The sequence below is a fragment of the Ranitomeya variabilis genome, chromosome 3, assembly GCF_051348905.1.
Source record: "Ranitomeya variabilis isolate aRanVar5 chromosome 3, aRanVar5.hap1, whole genome shotgun sequence".
Lineage (NCBI taxonomy): Eukaryota > Metazoa > Chordata > Amphibia > Anura > Dendrobatidae > Ranitomeya > Ranitomeya variabilis.
This window is the reverse complement of record NC_135234.1, coordinates 657,289,092-657,311,361: the sequence shown is the minus strand read 5'-3', so window position 1 is coordinate 657,311,361 and position 22,270 is coordinate 657,289,092. Positions and strand designations below refer to the sequence as shown.

Below are 22,270 nucleotides of genomic sequence, written 5' to 3'. Positions count from 1 at the left end.
CAAGGCTTTAGAAACCCCCGGCTTCTGGCTGTTCATTGCCCAGGGATGTTATAGCCATACAAATCAATGACTTGTAAAACAGCAAGAGGTGCTCTTTAGGGCTCATGCAGACGTCCGTGCTAATGGACCGCTAATGAACTCCCCGGAGTACTAGGCGAAGGGGATGCATAGCTGTAGGAAGGAGGGCATCCTCAAATCTTGGAGTTTTTATTGTCTATATTTATATTCATTATCTACCTCATGTTCTGCTGTAGTGTCATCTACACCACATACAGAGGGAAGTTTTACCTCAGACATTGTGTGCGCCTCCATTATCTGCCTCATGTACTGTTACGTACTTTACATCACATACAGAGGGGAAGTCTTACCTCAGACATTGTGCTCCTCCATTATCTGCCTCATGTACTGTTGTAGTGTCATCTACATCACATACAGAGGGAAGTTTTATAAAAACTTGATTCCAGCTCACCTAGTTGCTCTATGCTCATCCACCTGGGGCTCAGACACCGGCCTCACCCTGGCCTCACATCAAGGAAAATAGAAAAAATTGGACTCTGGCTCAACAGGACTGGATTTTCCTTTTCTTTTTCTTTTTCGAAAGAAAATATAGTGCATATGAGTCGCTCACCAGGGCAATGGGGATACTCGGTACCGGGTCCGGTACTTAAAGGGATGTGGCACGGCGGCGACCCGGTATGTGGCCCTGGGCGCCCATGTAAAAGGGAAATTGATTACAGTTTGTGTTTGTGATGCCACCTGTGGTATTCGGTCAGTGGGGACCGACACTGCTTAAAAGGGTCCTCTGGGGTGATGATATGGCAGCTAGATGGTATAACTTCCCACAGGTGAAGTTGGTCCCCAGGACTCCCGGTGTATAGGTGAAGATGGTGAGAGGTGCAGTGAAGAACGGAGCACACAGGTTTGCAGTCTTTTTTTACCTGGTTTACTGTAGGCTTCAGGCAACCGCAGTCCAGGGCACCAGATCACAGGTACAGGCAGAGTCCGGCCTGCTTGGAAGCAAATCCAGAGTCCCCTTTACCAGGTGGAGATGAAAGACTTCCTCAAAGCGCGGTGGTGTTGTAGTCCTGAAATATATATGTTTAAGTGGGCACCATCACATACTATTGTATCAGTACTTGTCTGGGATCACCACCATGCATGTAAAACAAACTCATGAAAACCATATAAAGAAGCAGGTACATGCATATAAATGTAGGATCACCACACAAAATCCAAAAAGTTTCAAAAAATACAAATTTTTATTTTGCACACCAAAAGAAAACAGACAATACACACTATTAAAAACATTTAAAACTTATTCCACACTGGAAAATACTTGTTAGATCCAAATAGTATCAAATTTAAATGCAGCATACAAAAATATATAATTACATATAATAATGATGCCCGAATGTGAATTACCACTGCACAAAGAGGAGACCAACAATACACTCCTTGTTATTCAATACACCTAGTATATATATATAAACCATTGGATAGGGACTGGAGTAGTCAAAAGGGGAAAAGCAGAGCCAGAGTTCAACCTGGGGGAAAAAAAAAATAACCCAAGACACAGCATAGGTAGCCTAATGAACAATGGTGCTGGCCATAAATGCCCACATGTACATTATATATGCATTAGTATGTTCCCATATAGAGTCCCTAGGGATACAGGCAACCTGACAAATACTCCCCTATATCCTGGAAGTAGCAGGCCGGTCAGGCCATGCAGAAAAATATCTAGCTCAAGTGCTGTTCATACTTCACCCTATACCGTCTCAGAGTCCACTACCGTCCTCATAGTCCTAAGTGCAGAGGTATAGTCCGGGCAAGATTAGGTGCAGTGGTAATTCACATTCGGGCATCATTATTATATGTAATTATATATTTTTGTATGCTGCATTTAAATTTGATACTATTTGGATCTAACAAGTATTTTCCAGTGTGGAATAAGTTTTAAATGTTTTTAATAGTGTGTATTGTCTGTTTTCTTTTGGTGTGCAAAATAAAAATTTGTATTTTTTGAAACTTTTTGGATTTTGTGTGGTGATCCTACATTTATATGCATGTACCTGCTTCTTTATATGGTTTTCGTGGTGTTGTAGTCCCTTACTGCCTATGGCTTCTGATAAGGTCCTCACAGTTCCTCATGACTCATGAGTAAGACTGCTTAGTGCAGTTGAAACGTGTTGACTGGGTCATGTCAACCATGTAAATTTTTCTTTTGTATGCAGTATATTTTCTTTTGAAAAAGAAAAGGAAAATCCGCTCCTATTGAGCCAGACTCCAATTTTTTCTATTTTTCTAGAGGGAAGTTTTACCTCAGAAATTGTGCTCTCCCATTATCTACGTCATGTACCAGCCTCACACATTGCCCTTGTATTCACAGTGCAGGAATGGCTGACATCTCATAAAGTGATGGTATTACTGTATTTTGTGGACTATAGGACGCATCAGACCATAAGATGCATTTTTTTGTAGGAAAATAGTAAAAAAATTCTATAAAATGATAGTGTGGATCGCCCCCAGGCGCAGGGCAGTGGGGTACTCGGTACCGGGTCCCTCTGTCTCGGTTCTGGGGATGTCACGGTGGCCTGACCCGGTCCGTGGCCCTGCTAAGGGGCGCCCAATTAAAGGTCATAGTTTGTCAAGTGTTCGTGACGCCACCTTTGGTATTCGGTCAGGGTGACCGACTCTGCTAGGGGTCTGCTGGGGTGATGGAATGGCAGCTAGATGGTATACCTTCCCACAGGTCAAGTATGTCCCCAGGGCTTCCCTTGATGAGCAGGTGGTAATGGTGGATGTTGTAGGGTGCGATGAATAACGAGGACACAAAGGTTGCAGTCTCTTTACCTTTTACTGAAGACTTCAGCATCCACAGTCCAGAGTACCGTTCACAGGGCTGGCTGAGTCCGGCCAGTCCGAAGGCACATCCAGAGTTCCCTTTGCAGGTGGAAATCAGTAGCCTTCCTACTAGCGCCTGTGTGTTGTAGTACCTCCCTGCTGAGCACCACGGGATAGTCCTCACAACTGTCGTGTATATTTCTGATGTTCTTTCTCTCCGTCCCCCAGATGGTATGGATAGGATGACCGTATGACGGGGTAGGCCTGGAGCTATTTTATAGGGACCCTAGTGACGCCCCTCTCCCACAATTTGCCTCCGTTGTCTTCATTAGGTTAAAGGTTGGGCAGCCTACTTGGAATTAACTGTCCTGCTGTTGTTTGAAGTAATGCGTAGAGCCTATTACTCCCTCGGTGTTCCGGCCACCGGCTACGCGCCTCAGAAGGATGTTGCCGATCTTAAGGCAGGACTCCTCCTGGTATTATCTCCTTGTGCTGTGATCTCGTTTCTCACTTCTCCACAATATACTTCGCTTCTTGTCCTTTCTTAAGATGCTGCCGCAATGAGGTGCAGGCGCAGCTCCGTAACGTTCTATCTCTTGCTATGTCTCTGTCAGGATCCCACCCCTGACAGGGACCTTTGTCTACAGCTCAGATATTCCTCCTTCTCCCCCTGTCTGCCTGACAGGTCTTCTCTGGGTCGAACCCAGGTAGCTTTCTGACTAACTTCCTATCCAACCCCCAGTTTTACCCGAGTGTGAGGAGTGGCCTAATAGATAGAACCTTTTGCTCCCCCTGGTGGCCGGAGTGTGAAGTGTAGTGTGTGACTGTGATACCTGGTCAGGTGAACTCCTTTAGTACCATCAGATGTACCATCACTCCCCCTGGTGGAAGAGCGACAATACTGCAACGACCAGGACTCTGGGGCTATGCACTTGCGTCTTAGTCTGCTTCTACGATAGCTAACCAGGAGGGGCAGCTGCGGTGGAGTGGGGTCCCAAGAGGCAGGATCGCTGCTGTAGTAAGCTGGTGGCTTCAGGAGTGGGGCGATACTGGGACAGACTTTTTTTGTGGGAATTTCTGTCATTCATTCGATTGAGAAACACTATATGTAGCCTCTGACCCAAAATCAGCAGGTTCAGCCAGCTTTTCTCAAATGTTTTTGCAAGCCTTTAATTGGAGTTCAGTGAGGAGGTCCCTGGTTTCTAAAGGAACCCAAAACCCAATCTCGCGTTTAAAGGGAATCTGTCTGTAGGATCAACCCTCCTAAGCCATGTAGGGCATATATGGACATGTAGGAGTAGGAAGTTGTATAAAATTGTACCTTTCATGTCTGTGATCCGATATCTTATTCCAGAGAAATCCATATTTTTCTTAATCCCTTTATGACCTTTGACGTATTCATACGTCCAGGTTGCGTGGTACTTACTGACCTTGGATGTATGGATATGTCATGGCGATTGTGGGCGCAAAAGAGGCTGTGTGCTCGATCGCCGCCGGGTGTCAGATGATTCTGGCAGCTGTCGCCTGGCATTCAGGGGTAGTGCCCACACCGCTCCCGACACTTTAACCCGCTAAATACTACAATCAACATCGATTGCAGTATTTAGCAGGCAAGCAGAGAGATGGAGCCACCTCTGCTCTACGATCGGCACCCCTGCACCATCATCGCGAGGGGCCGATCATTGCAATGGTGACCCAATGTCACATCCGGATCATCAGAGCTAGCAAACTTGCTTACATATAGCAAGTTTGTCAGTGCAGCGCTGACTGTTTGCTATGCATTACAAGCAATCAGACTGCAAAAAGTGAAAGTCCTATAGTGGGACAAAGAAAAAAAGTGAAAACAAACTGGCAAAATATATATTTTTTTAAATCCCAAATAATTTAAAAAAATACAAATGTATTGTGCCCATAAATAAATATTTTTATGAAACAACAAAAGTACACGTATTGCCATGCCCGGAATGACTTAATCTATAAAACTGTACTATTAGTTAATCCCTTTAGTGAACACTGCAAAAAAAATGAGGCAAAAAACTATGTTTTGTCATCATACCGCCGAATGAAAAGTGGAATAAAATTAATGTTAATAAAAATTATATGCTGAAAATATCGTCTTGTCCCACAAAAACGAGCCACCATACAGCTCCATCAGCAGAAAAATGAAAAAGTTGTAGCTCTCAGAATAAAGTGATGCAAAAATAAGTGATTTTTTCTATAAAATAGTTTTTATTATGTAAAAGCGCTAAAATATAAAAAATATATAAATATGATATCGATGTAATCGTACTGACCCGAAGAATAAAGCTGCCTTATCAATTTTACCACTCACAGAACGGCATAAAAAAAACCCAAAACATAAAAACAACTACTGAATTGTTGTTTTTTGTTAATTCTGACTCTCAAAAATCAGAACAGACAGCGATCAAAAAATGTCATGGTACCAATAAAAACGGCAAATGGTCCCGCAAAAAACAAGCCCTCACATGATTGAGTTGCCCGAAATATGGAAAAATTATAGCTCTCAAAATATGGTGATGCAAAAACTAGTTTTTGCTTAAAAAAAGAAAAAGCATCTTTTAATGTGTGACAGCAGCCAAACAGAAAAAAACGAAATAAATCTGGAATCGCTGTAATCACACCAACCGGAAGAATAAAGTCATCTAATCACTTATACTGCACAAGGAACGGCGTAAAAAATAAATAATGACAATTAAAAAGACCATGATTAAGACTCTCTGTCGCAACACTTAGGTCTAAGACCTTGTACTTGTACTGTCATATTGCCACTAAGTTCTTCATGGATCATTTTTCATATGGCTAAATTAAAAGCAAAGTTTTAATTACCGTATATGCTCGAGTATAAGTCGACCCAAGTATAAGCCAAGGCACCTAATTTTACCACAAAAAACTGGGAAACTTTATTGAATCGAGAATAAGCTGGGTACGCATTGTCCCCTCATCCCTATCCTGGTATGCATGGCTCCTCATCCCTATCCTTGCATGCATGGCCCCCATAAAAAAACATAAAAAAAAATCCTATCCTACTTACCGTCCCTGCGCTCCCTCGCAGCGTCTTGTTCCAGTGCCAGCAGCTGATTTATGCTTGTAAACAGCGCATAGCAGTGATGTCAGGCGCTGCCTACAAGCTGAAGACAGCTGCTGGATTACTCACTGGTCCCCACGCCGGAACTGTGTGTGGAGGGCAATGAGTATGCATTACTCTTTAGCAGCTGGCACAGGCTTTAGCCGCCGCAGATGGCTCCTGTCGCCTGTGACCCGCTGCTCCACCGCTACCGCTCCCCCTCCCCCTCCATCTTCTGGGACCCTCACTCGAGTATAAGCCAAGGGGGCGTTTTCAGCACAAAAAATGTGCTGAAAAACTCAGCTTATACTTGAGTATGTACATATATACAAGCCTCCTCGCTGAGTTTCTCCTATCTTCTGATGGAAAAATAAATAAAACAAATTCTTCACCTGCTGTTGAGTTGTTCATTCTGCCTCCCAAAGATCGCGGTAAGGCTCGGCTCACATTTATCCTGCTCTCTACACTGAACGTTTACACTGTGATTTCCATGTAAATCTCTGAAATATGTGATTCAGACAGAACCCCTGTACACTGTAGATGCCTATTCTGGCCTATTATCCAGCGGTGTCCATCTTTTTAGGTGTTCGGAAAAAAGCGGTCTGCCACAGTTTTGTGCACCTCTGAAAAGGACAACACTGAACAGAGGCCAGACAGAGTCCCAGAACAACTCTGCTGCCTCATTGTAGTGAATGCATCCTTAGGGGGTTTCATCTGTATCACGTCACTCGGAGATTTAGGGTGCGTGTCAATGGGCCGGATTGTCGACGCTTTGGACGGAGCCGAAAACCCTCTCCCCCCAAAGTGCCGCCCCCTTCTGTACGCTCAGTGATTCTGGATGTGTTCATTGAACACATCTGGAATTGCTGCACCCTATGCACATCTGGAATTGCTGCACCCTATGCATAGGACTGTGCATAGTACATGCTGCGTTCTAAAAAGACGTGCCGCATGTCCGTAAACTCAATGCGCCGGATGCGTGGTCACACGCATAGTGGAGATGGGATTTCATAAAATCCCCTCCACTATGGTGTAACATCTGAACACTGCGGCTGTACGCAGATTTTAATCCGCAGGTAATCCGGATGTAATCCGGCCCATGGAAACATACCCTAAAATGGCAATCCAAAAGTAAGTGCTCAGCGTAGAGTGCAGGACAAAGGTGATCCCAAATGTTATGTAAAATGTTCCCAATAAAAGCTTCAACTTAATCCACAAAAAAGTCCCCACTCAGGTCCGTCATCTATCAATGGAAATATTATTATTATTATTATTATTATTATTATTTATTGTTATAGCACCATTTATTCCATGGCGCTTTACATGTGAGGAGGGGTATACATAATAAAAAATATAGGGGGCTTCCACGGTACTGGTAGTACAATGGCTCTGGAAAAGCAAAATGGCTTCTCGCCCTACCCAAAAGAAATTCAGCAAATTCTGCACTCCCAAATCCAAATGCCCCCCTCCCTTCTGAGCCCCACAGTGGGCTTAAAACACATTTAGCATCCACATGTTTGGGATTTCTGTAGCGATGAGAGCCCACCTAATTTACGGGCGCAAGTCTCAAGAAGCATGAGCTGTGAACAACGTACTGGTCACTACAACGGCAGTTTGCAATTTTCTATCAACAGCACCCACTACTGCCTGTTTATGGAGAATGCCCATGGAGTCCAAATAGTCATTACACCTGTGAACGTGGTAAGATGGAGGAAGGTTTGGTATGAGCTGTGTTCTGGTGAGACCAAAGGAGCACTGGTAAGGGGAAGACACAAGGAAGTGGAAAAGGACAGAGACACCAGACTGACAGGGTACGGAGAGGACACTGGGAAGGCTGGACTGGATGAGGGGGCAAGGAAGCCTGGGAAAGGCAGAGAAGCTGAACTGACTGAACAGAGCAGAGACTCAGAACAGGCAGCACAAAGACAAAAGTGGACCTGAGTCACAGAAGAACAAATGACAGACAGGCAAGGAGCAGAGGAAGGAATCACCTTAAATACATGGCGTGCAGAAGGACTTCCGGGTCACGGTCCTCCAGGATCACAAAGAGAAGATACAGAGCGCCAGTAAATCAGAAAGAGGAAGTGCGCATGCGCAGAGGAGTGTTGGAGTGGGCGGTGCGCACACGCACCCGACGAGAACCAGAGAGCAGAGAAGACTGAAGGAGAGGATGCACCGCCGCGGGTAAGTATGAGCGGAGATGGCGGCGGACCCGGCAGCAGGAGCGACAGGAGGAGCGCGCCGCGGCAGGTAAGTATGAGCGGAGAGAGAGGCAGGGGTCCCGGCAGCAGGTACGGCCGCAGAAGGAGCAGCCGTGACACAGTGATGTAGAGCCATATATAGAGTATTTACACATTCAGCAGAAACTCTGAAATTTGGTGCCATTTTTACCCATTTCTCAGTGTGAAAATGTAAAATCTGGGGCTAAAACAAAATTTTGGTGATAAAAATGTAATTATTATTTTCTTTACTGTCTAATGGTATAAAATTCTGTGACACACCTATTGTGGGGTCAATATGATCACTGTACCCATAGATGAGTTCATTGAGAGGTGTAGTTTGTAAAATAGTGTCTCTTTTGGGGGTTCTGCTGTTCTGGTACCTCAGGAGCACTGCCAATGTGACATAGCACCCTAAAACCAGTCCAGCAAAATCTGACCACCAATATGGCGCTTCTTCCCTTCTCAGCTTTGCATGGTGCCTCAAAAATAGTTTTCAACCGCATATGGGGTATCTGTGTACTCAGGAGAAAATGGAACCCAAAATTTGTTGTGCAATTTTTCCTGTTACCCTTGTGGAAATAAAAAAATTGGAACTAAAGTAACATTTTTGTGGGAAAAATGTTTTTAGTTTTTTTAAAATTTTTAATTTTCACGGCTCTATGTTATAAACTTCTATGAAGCACCTGGGGGTTCAAAGTGCTCACCACACATCCAAATACATTCCTTGACAGGTCTAGTTTTCAAAATGGGGTAATTTGTGGGGCTTTTCCACTGTTTAGGCATATCAAGGGCTTTCCAAATGCGACATGACACCGGCAGACCATTCTATCAAAATCTGCATTCAAAAACATCACTCCTTCCTTTCTGAGCACTGCTGTGCACCCAAACAGTAGTTTTTCAGGTCGTGGGGGGTTTACACTGTTTAGGCACATAAGGGGCTCTCCAAACGTGACATGGCGTCCACTAATTATTCCAGCACATTTTGTATTCAAAAAGTCAAATGGCACTCCTTCCTTTCCGAGCTCTACCATGCACCCACACAGTGGTTTTCCTCCACATCTTGGGTATCGGCGTACTCATGAGAAATGGCTCAACAATTTGTACCATGCAATTTCTCCTGTTAACCTTGTGAAAATGCAAATTTGGGGCTAAAAAACATTTTTGTGGGAAATGTTTTTTATTTTTTTTTATTTTAACGCTTCAATGTTATAAACTTCTGTGAAGCACCTGGGAGTTCAAGGTGCTCAGCACAAATATACATTATTTCCCTGAGGGGTGTAGCTTCCAAAATGATGTCAATTGTGGGGGGTTTCCACTATTTAGTCATATCAGGGGCTCTCCAAAACGCGATATGGCATCCGCTAATTATTCCTGCACATTTTAAATTCAAAAAGTCAAATGGCGCGCCCTGCCGTGCACCCAAACAGTGGTTTTCCACCACATGTCGAGTATCGGTGTGCTCAGGAGAAATTGCACAACAAATTTTAGGGTACATTTTTTTGTGCTAACCTTGTGAAAAAAATTTAAAAAAGCGCCTAAAGTAATTTTTTGTGAAAAAAAGTTAAATGTTCATTTTTTCCTTCCACATTCTAAAAATTCCTGTGATGCCCCTGAAGGGTTAATAAACTTCTTGATTGTGCTTTTGAACACCTTGAGGGGTGCAGTTTTTAGAATGGTGTCACTTTTAGCTATTTTCTGTCATATAGACCCCTCAAAGTCACTTCAAATGTAAGGTGGTCCCCAAAAAAATGGTTTTGCAAATTTTGATGAAAAAATGAGAAATCACTGGTCAACTTATAACCCTTATAACTTCCTAACAAAAAAAGGGTCAGAAAACTGAGCTCATGCAAAGTAGACATGTGGAAAATGTAACTATTTTGTGACTTAACTCTCTGATTTAAGGACATCAAAATTGCAATATTTTTAACAAATATCCTGCAAACAGCCTTGGGGAGTAAAGGGGTTTAAAGGGGTTTTCCCACAAATAAAGTTAATTTTAAAGTTTATTTTAATCAATACATCTTGAAATAATGATAATTTCCACAATTGGTTTAAAAAAATGTTACTGTGCTGAGATAATCTTATAAAGATTGCCCTGCTGTGTACTGTGTAATGACTGTGTCTGACCATACAGGGACATGGTCTGATCAAACCACATCTCCTGGGCAGGGGAGGAAGCAAAAGAGAGTATACAGACATTACAGCATAGGATCACAGCTTTTGTGAGATAAAGCATTTTCCTGCTTGTTTTTTTTTTTTTTAAATTTAACTCAAAGGGAGAATTTTTTTGCGATCCCGTGCTGTAATGTCTGTATACTCTTTTGTACCCTCCCCTGCCCAGGAGATGTGGTTTGATCAGACCATGTTCCTGCACGGTCAGTCACGGCCATTACACAATATATAGTAGGGACACAATTATAAGATGATCTCAGCACAGGAATATTTTTTTAAAACAAATCCAATTGTTGAAATTATTATTATTCCAAGATCTATTGATTAAAATGAACTTTTTTTCATGGGGCAACTCCTTTAATATGTTAATGAGCTGTTAAGATCTTTGGTCCAGACATAGATCTCCTGGAATCTGCCTCTAGAGATTATTTTAAATGAAGGATTGAGTTATCAGTGTGAGACATATAGGGAAGGAATTGGGCCTTGTTACCAATTTTGCATCAAAGCCTCATTCAGACATCAGTGATTTCTCATCTGTGTGTGAATGCCAAAACCAGGAGTGGAACATACAGAAAAAACCATAATTGAAAGATTGCCACTAGTGATGAGCGAGTGTACTGGTTGCTCGGGTTTTCCCAAGCACGCTCCGGTGACCTCCGAGTATTTGCTAGTGTTCGGAGATTTCATTTTCATCGCCTCAGCTGAATGATTTACAACTACTACCCAGCCTGAGTACATGTGGGGGTTGCCTGGTTGCTAGGGAATCCCCACATGTATGCAAGCTGTTTATCAGCTGTAAATCATTCAGCTGAGGCGATGAAAACTAAATCTCCGAACACTAACAAATACTCGGAGGTCACCGGAGCGTGCTCGGGAAAACCCGAGCAACGAGTATACTCGCTCATCACTAATTGCCACCTGTTCTGTGTGCTGGAGACACTACTGGTTTTGGCATACAAATACTGATAAAAAATCATCGACATCTGAATGAGCCCTTAGGCCTCTGGTTTTATTCAATGGAAACAAAAAGCACTTACTGGATTAGATGGGTTTTCTTTAATAATTAGCATTGCACAAAAATGAGCAAGTACACAGCTGATTTTGTGTCGAGTGTGGGACCTTTCACAATGATATTGCCTAGTGTACATTAACTCTTATCAGCACCAGCTGCCATCTGCAATCTCCGTAACGTAATAATCTGTCTTCACTGAATACAGATTTTACCTGTGAATTGGTATTTCCCAGATGAGCATTGAGGCTTAAAAGTCTCCTCACCTAGGCATGTAAGGCTTGACGTGCCGCTCTATGCAAGGAGGAAACTCTTTCACACTTCCGTCTTTGTAGTCCCGTCGAGATACGTAGTTTTTTGAGAAAACAGGATCCTTCCAAAAAATTTGCAGGATTCTGCATTTTCTCAGACTTGTATTAGCGACGTATCGCGACGGATGGCCACACGTTTCGTCCGTCGGGCACTGGATCCTGTGGAATTTGACGGCCCGTCCAAAAAACGTTCCATGAAACATTTTTGTCTGCAGTGGAAAGACGTCTCCCGAAGCCTCCTGCTGCATACGTCATCACACAGAATGGGAGCCTATGGACACTGGATCCTGCGCACACTGTGAAACGCAGGAATCCAGTGACGGATGCAGTTTTTACATCTGAGCATGCCTGGAAGCATATTCCAACCCGGGGAAAAGTCTCTCTCTCTCATTATAAAATTTGGCCAGGAACTCAGATGAAGCATCCGTCACACTACTGGATGCGTCACACACGTTTTCCTCTATTTTCACAACGTCCGTCGACATGTCATTTCACTGCACTATGATGCACAGCCAACGACGGAAGTGTGAAAGAGGCCTTAGACGCCTCTCACCCAGCCAAACCAAATCTTACACTTTGCTTGGTTTTGGCTGTTATCCTAAGTCATGAGACAAAGCTCGTTAGAAAGATATAGACTTTTAGATTGCTACCTCCTATAGATGGCACTAGAGTTCTAGTCCTCTTCCTCTTTGAAGAGACAATTTGCATATTTCCCAGAGAAGCACTGTGGCTTAAAAGTCTCCTCACCTTGGCATGTCATGCTTGACATGTTGCTCTCCGTGAAGAGGAACCCGTTAATTGAGAATTTTTTTAAAATGAATCATGAGACTAGGAAGAGAAAAAAGTGTAATATTGATTTTTAAATAAAAACTAAAATGACATTTACTCTTAACCCCTTCATAACCTTTGACATAAGTTTACATCATCGTCTGGAAGGGGATCACGACCTATAACATAAACTTATGTCATAGGAACAGCTGTTCGCCGTGTCTGAAGACACAGTGATAGCAGTAAGATGCCTGCAGTATCTGACAGCAGGGCATCGGGACTCATCGTTATGGGAAGGTTTCGCTGCCCCCGCAACTACGATTGCTGTAATTGGCTGTTCAGTTTTTAGTATGAGGGACAGGACACGACAGCTTATACTCTTTCTATTGTTGGAATTATTGACTATGACTGTGGGACCCACAGAGCATTGGGAAAGCATTTTCTATCACAATAGCGGTGTGTGTGCTCCTTATATTGATTTATGAGCCTGTGCAATATCTATTTTATATCAGTTTGCTCTGTAGTTACTTTACACACTCATGCTATATAATTGTGTTCCACTCTCCCTTTTTGCGCAATAGTAGGGTGGGCACCTCAGGGGCAGCAACGTTGAGCGGGTGCGCCATTCCACTGAACATTAAAGTACCAATCTCTGCAAATAAGTAGGGTGACTAGTAGGGATTGATAGGGTAATTGTAATCTTCTTTTCCCAGCTATTAATATTTATTCAATCCCTGAGGTTTATGCTAATTGACACTTTCTGGATTTAACTTTCAGGGCCCTGTTTATGTAGATCAAGAGAAAATTGTGTATATCAAATATATCTGACATACATATGTGTCTCTTTACCATTTATCCCATATCTTTTGTGCTGTATAGGGCACTCAGGGAGATTGACGTGGTGCAAGGACGCCATATCGACAAGATTGGGGTATTCTATAGGGAACACAAGGCAAATGGTTTCTTCCCCTTACCCTACCTGGTCCTTTATATAGAATACCATTGGTTTAGCCCTGAGTGATATATACATCCATACAGTGGCGTAACTTGAAACTCATGGACCCTGATGCGAAAGCTTCGACGAGGCCCCCAAATATTTTAAATCTTTAAAAGCAACAGCCTTTTTCTATAGGCCAAAGGGACTTTTAGGACCCCCTAGGCTCCAGGGCCCGGGTGCGATTGCAGCCCCTGCACCTGTTGTAGTTACACCCCTATATATATATTGACTACACTTCTTTTGGTTTCTTTAAACTTGTAAAATTCGTTGTATGTGTGTTTGAGTCTCTCGAATTTTAATGTATTATTCAAAGTTATCTTTTTAGGGGTTATTTTCTTTTTGGTTCACGAGATATTGAGACCCCATTCTCAATCTTTAATTTGGTTTTGATGTCTATAGGTTTACGTGAGCGACCCTTCATATAGTAATGTAGACATGGTGGTGATAATTGCTCAGTATAACATCTGTACTCTACAGGATTGTGTAAATGGTTAATAACCTGAAGCCACCGATTTCCAGCTACTTGGCAGACAAGAGCTCTGGTTTTCATTTGTACTTAGGCACAAAAATATGAGGGGATTGTATAAAAGCTTTCCATAGCTTGTGGATTGATATTTCTCGTAAAAGTGATTTAGAAAGAGCTGCTGGAAGTTTTAATGGCAGTATTTATTGTTGAGTACTGGAAGATAACTCGTGGTTTTCAAAGATTGATTCTTAAGATTCTTAATTCTAAGTCTCTATGGTACTGGTATTCTAGTATACTCTCCAATATTATTATTTTAAATCTGGACCCTCTCTCTGACATGCACACTTCCTTTAAAAGGAACCTGTCAGCAGGATTGTGCACAGTAACCTACACACAGTGTCAGGTCGGCACCGTTATACTGATTAAAATCATACCTTGGTTGATTAAATCCGTCTTGTGGTTGTTGTTTAATCTTTATTTTCAGTTTTGAGTTAATGATATGCTCGTGTTCCAGGGCGGCCGGTGGGGGCGGCTTCATGTGGTGCTCTGCTTAGGTGTTCATAATGTAGTCTGCTTTTCAGTTTGCTGCTGTTGCGCAGGCATCTTGAAGGAGGAAATTTTTTTCTTCTCTAGCAAGATGGTGCCGCCGGCACATGCACAGTAGCAGCTATCAGATCACCTCTATGCACATCTTATGTCCATTGGGTCTTTATTATATACTACATGGTGGCCCGATTCTAACGCATCGGGTATTCTAGAATATGCATGTCCACGTAGTATATTGCCCAGCCACGTAGTATATTGGCCAGCCACGTAGTATATTGGCCAGCCACATAGTATATTGCCCAGTCACGTAGTATATTGCCCAGCGACATAGTATATTGCCCAGCCACGTAGTATATTGCCCAGCCACGTAGTATATTGCCCAGCCACATAGTATATTGCCCAGCCACGTAGTATATTGCCCAGCCACGTAGTATATTGCCCAGCCATGTACGTAGTATATTGCCCAGCCACGTAGTATATTGCACAGCGACGGAGTATACAGCACAGAGCCATGTAGTATACAGACTTAAAATAAAAAATAAACATATGCTCACCTTCCGAAGGCCCGTTGAAGTCCTGGCCCTGTGTGTGGTGCACGCGGCAGCTTCCGGTCCCAGGGTTGGTATGAGCGCAGGACCTGTGATGATGTCGCGGTCACATGACCATGATGTCATGGAAGGTCCTTCTCGCATACCATCCTTGGCACCGGAACCTGCCACTTGCATGGAGCGGTCACCGGAGCGTCGCGGGAAAGGCGGTGGAAGGTGGGTATATAATGATTTTTTTTTATTATTATTATTTTTAACATTAGATCCTTTTACTATTGATGCTGCATAGGCAGCATCAATAGTAAAAACTTGGTCACACAGGGTTAATAGCGGCAGTAACGGAGTGAGTCACCCACGGCTAAATGCGGTCCATTACCGCTGGCATTAACCCTGTGTGAGCGGTGAGCTATGTGAGCGGGGAGTATTGAGCGGGCGCCGGGCACTGACTGCAGGGGAGTAGGCAAGGACTAATCAGACTATGGCCGTCGCTGATTGGTCGCGGCAGCCATGACAGGCAGCTGGCGAGACCAATCAGTGACTTGGATTCCATGACAGACAGAGGCCGCGACCAATGAATATCTGTGACAGACAGAAAAACAGACAGACAGAAAGACGGACATATATACAGTACAGACCAAAAGTTTGGACACACCTTCTCATTTAAAGATTTCTCTGTATTTTCATGACTATGAAAATTGTACATTCACAAACTATGAATTAACACATGTGGAATTATATACTTAACAAAAAAGTGTGAAACAACTGAAATTATGTCTTATATTCTAGGTTCTTCAAAGTAGCCACCTTTTGCTTTGATGACTGCTTTGCATACTCTTGGCATTCTCTTGATGAGCTTCAAGAGCTAGTCACCGGGAATGGTTTTCAATTAACAGGTGTGCCCTGTCAGGTTTAATAAGTGGGATTTCTTGCCTTATAAAAGGGGTTGGGACCATCAGTTGTGTTGTGCAGAAGTCTGGTGGATACACAGCTGATAGTCCTACTGAATAGACTGTTAGCTGCTTTTTTCTTGCCATAATACAAATTCTAAGTAAAGAAAAACGAGTGGCCATCGTTACTTTAAGAAATGAAGGTCAGTCAGTCCAAAAAATTGGGAAAACTTTGAAAGTGTCCCCAAGTGCAGTGGCAAAAACCATCAAGTGCTACAAAGTAAACTGGCTCACATGAGGACCGCCCCAGGAAAGGAAGACCAAGAGTCACCTCTGCTTCTGAGGATTAGTTTATCCGAGTCACCAGCCTCAGAAATCGCAGGATGACAGCAGCTCAGATTAGAGACCAGGTCAATGCCACACAGAGTTCTAGAAGCAGACACATCTCTACAACAACTGTTAAGAGGAGACTTTGTGCAGCAGGCCTTCATGGTAAAATAGCTGCTAGGAAACCACTTCTAAGGACAGGCAACAAGCAGAAGAGACTTGTTTGGGCTAAAGAACACAAGGAATGGACATTAGACCAGTGGAAATATGTGCTATGGTCTAACCACAGTTGTCCAACCACAGTGTCTTTGTGCGACGCAGAAAAGGTGAACGGATGGACTCTACATGCTTGGTTCCCACCATGAAGCATTGAGGAGGAGGTGTGATGGTGTGGGGATGCTTTGCTGGTGAGACTGTTGGGGTTTTATTCAAATTTGAAGGCATACTGAACCAGCATGGCTACCACAGCATCTTGCAGTGGCATGCTATTTCATCCGGTTTGCGTTTAGTTGGACCATCATTTATTTTTCAACAGGACAATGACCCCAAACACACCTCCAGGCTGTGTAAGGGCTATTTGACCAATCAGGAGAGTGATGGGGTGCTACGCCAGATGACTTGGCCTCCACAGTCACCAGACCTGAACCCAATCGAGATGGTTTGGGATGAGCTAGACCGCAGAGTGAAGGCAAAAGGGCCAACAAGTGCTAAGCATCTCTGAGAACTCCTTCAAGATTGTTGGAAGACCATTCCCGATGACTACCTCTTGAAGCTCATGAAGAGAATGCCAAGAGTGTGCAAGCAGTCATCAAAGCAAAAGGTGGCAACTTTGAAGAACCTAGAATATAAAACATTGTTTCAGTTGTTTCACACTTTTTTTGTTAAGTATATAATTCCACATGTGTTAATTCATAGTTTTGATGCCTTCAGTGTGACTGTACAATTTTCATAGTCATGAAAATACAGAAAAATCTTTAAATGAGAAGGTGTGTCTAAACTTTTGGTCTGTACTGTAGTAGATGGTGACTGGGTGTACAGGTTTAGTATATATGTTATACTGTTTGGTATTTTTGATTAGTCCTGTGGACCTCTGTCTGTTAATCTTCCTTACTTTGACATTTTGTTACACTGTTTGATAATTATTTTTAATGATTTTTTTCTCTAATAAATATTCTTGTTTTAATTTCACTGGTGGTTTATGGTTACTCCAGTTTTGTCTTTGCTGTGTCTATGTAATTCGGAGTACTTCATGGCTTGATGATAAAGTATTATTATCTTATGGGGGGACACTAGATTCAGGTCCCTTATCCTGTGATAAATATGTGGTTTTGGGGTATTTTCTTAATATATAAACATACATCACCACCACTGCCCATGACCATAATATCCCCCCTAGACATCCCCTCTCCATAATGTCCACCCTGCACTGCCCCTCTCCATAGTGTCCCCCCCGCACTGCCCCTCTCCAAAATGTCCACCCTGCACTGCCCCTCTCCATAATGTCCCCCCTGCACTGTCCCTCTCCATAATTTCCCCTCCGCACTGCCCCTCTCATAATGTCCCCCCTGCACTGCCCGTCTCCATAATGTCCCCCCACACTTTTCCGCTCCATGATATTCCCCCCCCAAACTGCCAGTCTCCAAAATATCACCTCAAAGTGCCCTTTTCAATATCTGCCCTTTGCTATATTATGCCCCCTTTCAAAATTCCCTCTAATGGCTCCATAATGTCCTTCATTGCCCCATAATGTGCCCTCCCAGTAACCCCAACCCTTCCTTCCCCACTACCTAATCTAAAATGGCACATTTATCTTCAGCTCAGCTCCCCATCTCGACTGCATCTGTGGTGCAGGCGACAACAGCAGTGTGATCAGGTCAGAAGCATACTGACCTCATCACACTGCTGCACGTTGGGGCCGGGCTGATAAATGCTTCTCTGCCACAGTCCCGGCATCCAAGTGTTCAAATGTAATCGCATCTGATATTTTTAGGCCACACATAAAATGGCTGTCGGACAGAGATAACAGACTGTGTTAATATGTGGCCTGTATTTTTAAAAATGTTCTAACCACAAAATACTGTATACACCAAGGGTATCAGACCAAAAAATGGAATGTATGTCTGAAAAGACAAGATTTGAAGACTACACATAGACCAGACGTGTGACTGAGATAACAGACTGTTTCAATATGAGTGATGTATTTTTTAAAATAAAAAAAATAAAAAATACTCTCTACAGCCAGGATATCGGACCAAAACTGGAATGTATGGCTGAAAAGCCAAGATTTGAAGACTACACATAGACCAGACGTGTGACTGAGATAACAGACTGTTTCAATATGTGGGATGTATTTTTAAAAATTTTAAAAACCACAAAATACTGTATACACCAAGGGTCAGTAGTGTAGCTACTGGGGGGGCAGAGAGGGTGGTCGCCCAGGGTCCCACGCTCTGAGGGGGCCCACCTGGAGCTATGCTACTGTAACTGATACAGTTACATTCTCAGAATCGATCTCCCTGCTTTGCCGCCTGGCCCCTCAGCAGGCGGGGGGCCCCGTCATCGGAAAGTCAGCTATACCGGCATTTAGCTGATTCAGCTGATCGCATTGATGGGAGAAGGAGCGATACGCTCCTCCTATCATCCCCCTCTCAGCATCTGACGTCACCGACACTGACAGGGGCGCGATGACGTCACTAGCAGGCGACCGCTGTCAGGAGATGAGCGGGCGCTCAGAGCTGCGGAGGAAGAGAGGTGAGTATTTATTTATTTTTTACAGGTGCTGCCTTATACCACAGGATCTGCCTATGGGGGTGCTGCCTTATACTTACAGGATCTGCTTATAGGGGTGCTGCCTTATATTACCAGGTCTGCCTATGGGGGTGCTGCCTTATACTTTCAGGATCTGCCTATAGTTGTGCTGCCTTATATTACAAGGTCTGCCAATAGGGGTGCTGCCTTATAATACAGGGTCTGCCTATGGGGGGTGGTGCTGCCTTATACAGGATCTGCCTATAGGGGTGATGCCTTATATTACAGGGTCTGCCTATAGGGGTGCTGCCTTATACTACAGGGTCTGCCTATGGGGGTGCTGCCTTAGTTACATAGTTACATAGTTATTAAGGTTGAAGGAAGACTGTAAGTCCATCTAGTTCAACCCATAGCCTAACCTAACAAGCCCTAACATGTTGATCCAGGGGAAGGCAAAAAAACCCCATGTGGCAAAGAGTAACTCCACCATGGGGAAAAAAATTCCTTCCCGACTCCACATACGGCAATCAGACTAGTTCCCTGGATCAACGCCTTATCAATGAATCTAATATATATACCCTGTAATATTATACTTTTCCAGAAAGGTATCCAGTCCCCTCTTAAATTGAAGCAATGAGTCACTCATTACAACATCATACGGCAGAGAGTTCCATAGTCTCACTGCTCTTACAGTAAAGAATCCGCGTCTGTTATTATGCTTAAACCTTCTTTCCTCCAGACGTAGAGGATGCCCCCTTGTCCCTGTCTCAGGTCTATGATTAAAAAGATCATCAGAAAGGTCTTTGTACTGTCCCCTCATATATTTATACATTAAAATAAGATCACCCCTTAGTCTTCGTTTTTCCAAACTAAATAGCCCCAAGTGTAATAACCTATCTTGGTATGGCAGACCCCCCAGTCCTCTAATAACCTTGGTCGCTCTTCTCTGCACCCGCTCCAGTTCAGCTATGTCTTTCTTATACACCGGAGACCAGAACTGTGCACAGTATTCTAAGTGTGGTCGAACTAGTGACTTGTATAGAGGTAAAATTATGTTCTCCTCATGAGCATCTATGCCTCTTTTAATGCATCCCATTATTATATTTGCCTTTGTAGCAGCTGCCTGACACTGGCCACTGAATATGAGTTTGTCATCCACCCATACACCCAGGTCTTTTTCATTGATGGTTTTGCCCAGAGTTTTAGAATTAAGCACATAGTTATACATCTTATTACTTCTACCCAAGTGCATGACCTTACATTTATCCCCATTAAAGCTCATTTGCCATTTATCAGCCCAAGCTTCTAGTTTACATAAATCATCATGTAATATAAAATTGTCCTCCCCTGTATTGATTACCCTGCAGAGTTTAGTGTCATCTGCAAATATTGAAATTCTACTCTGAATGCCCCCTACAAAGTCATTAATAAATATGTTAAAAAGAAGAGGGCCCAATACTGACCCCTGTGGTACCCCACTGCTAACCGTGACCCAGTCCGAGTGTGCTCCATTAATAACCACCCTTTGTTTCCTATCCCTGAGCCAGCTCTCAACCCACTTACACATATTTTCCCCTATCCCCATTACTCTCATTTTATGTAACAACCTTTTGTGTGGCACCGTATCAAAAGCTTTGGAAAAGTCCATATATACTACGTCCACTGGGTTCCCTTGGTCCAGTCCGGAACTTACCTCTTCATAGAAGCTGATCAAATTAGTCTGACATGAACGGTCCCTAGTAAACCCGTGCTGATACTGGGTCATGAGGTTATTCCTCTTCAGATACTCCAGCATAGCATCCCTTAGAATGCCCTCCAGGATTTTACCCACAGTAGAGGTTAAGCTTACTGGCCTATAATTACCGAGTTCAGTTTTTGCCCCTTTTTTGAATATTGGCACCACATTTGCTATACGCCAGTCCTGTGGTACAGACCCTGTTATTATGGAGTCTTTAAAGATTAAAAATAATGGTCTATCAATGACTGTACTTAGTTCCTGCAGTACTCGGGGATGTATCCCATCCGGGCCCGGAGATTTGTCAATTTTAGTTATTTTTAGCCGCCGCTGTACTTCCTGCTGGGTTAAGCAGGTGACATTTAATGGGGAATTTTTATCACTAGTCATATTGGCTGCCATGGGATTTTCTTTTGTAAATACTGATGAAAAAAAGTCATTTAGCATATTGGCTTTTTCCTCATCCTCATCCACCATTTCACCCAGACTATTTTTAAGGGGGCCAACACTGTCATTTTTTAGTTTCTTACTATTTATATAGTTAAAGAATATTTTGGGATTATTTTTACTCTCTCTGGCAATGAGTCTCTCTGTCTCAATCTTTGCTGCCTTGATTTGCTTTTTACAGAATTTATTTAATTTTCTGTATTTATTTAATGCCTCCTCACTACCTACTTCCTTTAATTCTCTAGATGCTTTCTTTTTGTCCCTTATTGCGCCCCTTACAGCTCTATTTAGCCATATTGGTTTCCTCCTATTTCTAGTATGTTTATTCCCATACGGTATATACTGTGCACAGGTCCTATCCAGGATGCTAATAAATGTCTCCCATTTTCTTTGTGTATTTTTGTGTCTCAGGATATCGTCCCAGTTAATTGCACCAAGATCCTCTCTCATCCGTTGGAAATTTGCCCTCCTGAAGTTTAGTGTCCTTGTCACCCCCCTACTACCCATCTTATTAAAGGTTACATGAAAACTTATTATTTTGTGATCACTATTCCCCAAGTGACCCCCAACCCTTATATTTGATATGCGGTCTGGCCTGTTGGTTAATATTAGGTCTAGCAGTGCCCCCCTCCTTGTTGGGTCCTGAACCAGTTGTGAAAGGTAATTGTCTCTCATAGTTGTCAAAAATCGATTACCTTTACTGGAACTGCAGGTTTCTGTTCCCCAATCTATTTCAGGGTAGTTGAAGTCCCCCATAATAATGACTTCTCCTTGAGTCGCAGCTTCATCTATTTGCTTTACGAGGATATTCTCCATTGCTTCCATTAGTTTTGGAGATTTATAACAAACCCCTATCAGTAATTTATTATTTTTTCCCCCTCCCCTTATCTCCACCCACAGGGACTCTACATTTTCATTAAATTCACCTATATTATCACGCAGGATGGGTTTTAAGGAAGATTTTACATATAGACACACCCCACCCCCTCGCTTATCTGTACGGTCATTTCTGAACAGGCTATAGCCCTGCAAGTTAACAGCCCAGTCATGGCTCTCATCCAGCCACGTCTCAGATATCCCCACCATGTCATAATTATGCTCCAACAACATTAGTTCTAATTCGTCCATTTTGTTGGCGAGGCTTCTGGCATTAGTATA

The 22,270-nt window shown here is 43.1% G+C and overlaps 1 protein-coding gene across 3 annotated transcripts in view; it reads left to right on the top strand.

The window, feature by feature from the left end:
- The window catches only part of AVIL (advillin), a 118,515-nt gene that overhangs the window by 679 nt on the left and 95,566 nt on the right, over positions 1-22,270 (top strand). Inside the window, exon 1 of one of the 3 annotated variants that reach the window (XM_077297796.1) lies at positions 7,552-7,630. The exons of the other annotated variants lie outside the window; for them this stretch is intronic. Within the exon in view, the coding sequence (XP_077153911.1) occupies positions 7,583-7,630 (48 nt within the window). The 5' untranslated portion in view covers positions 7,552-7,582. Of the gene's footprint in view, positions 1-7,551; positions 7,631-22,270 lie in introns of those variants that run through there. 3 annotated transcript variants of the gene reach the window in all.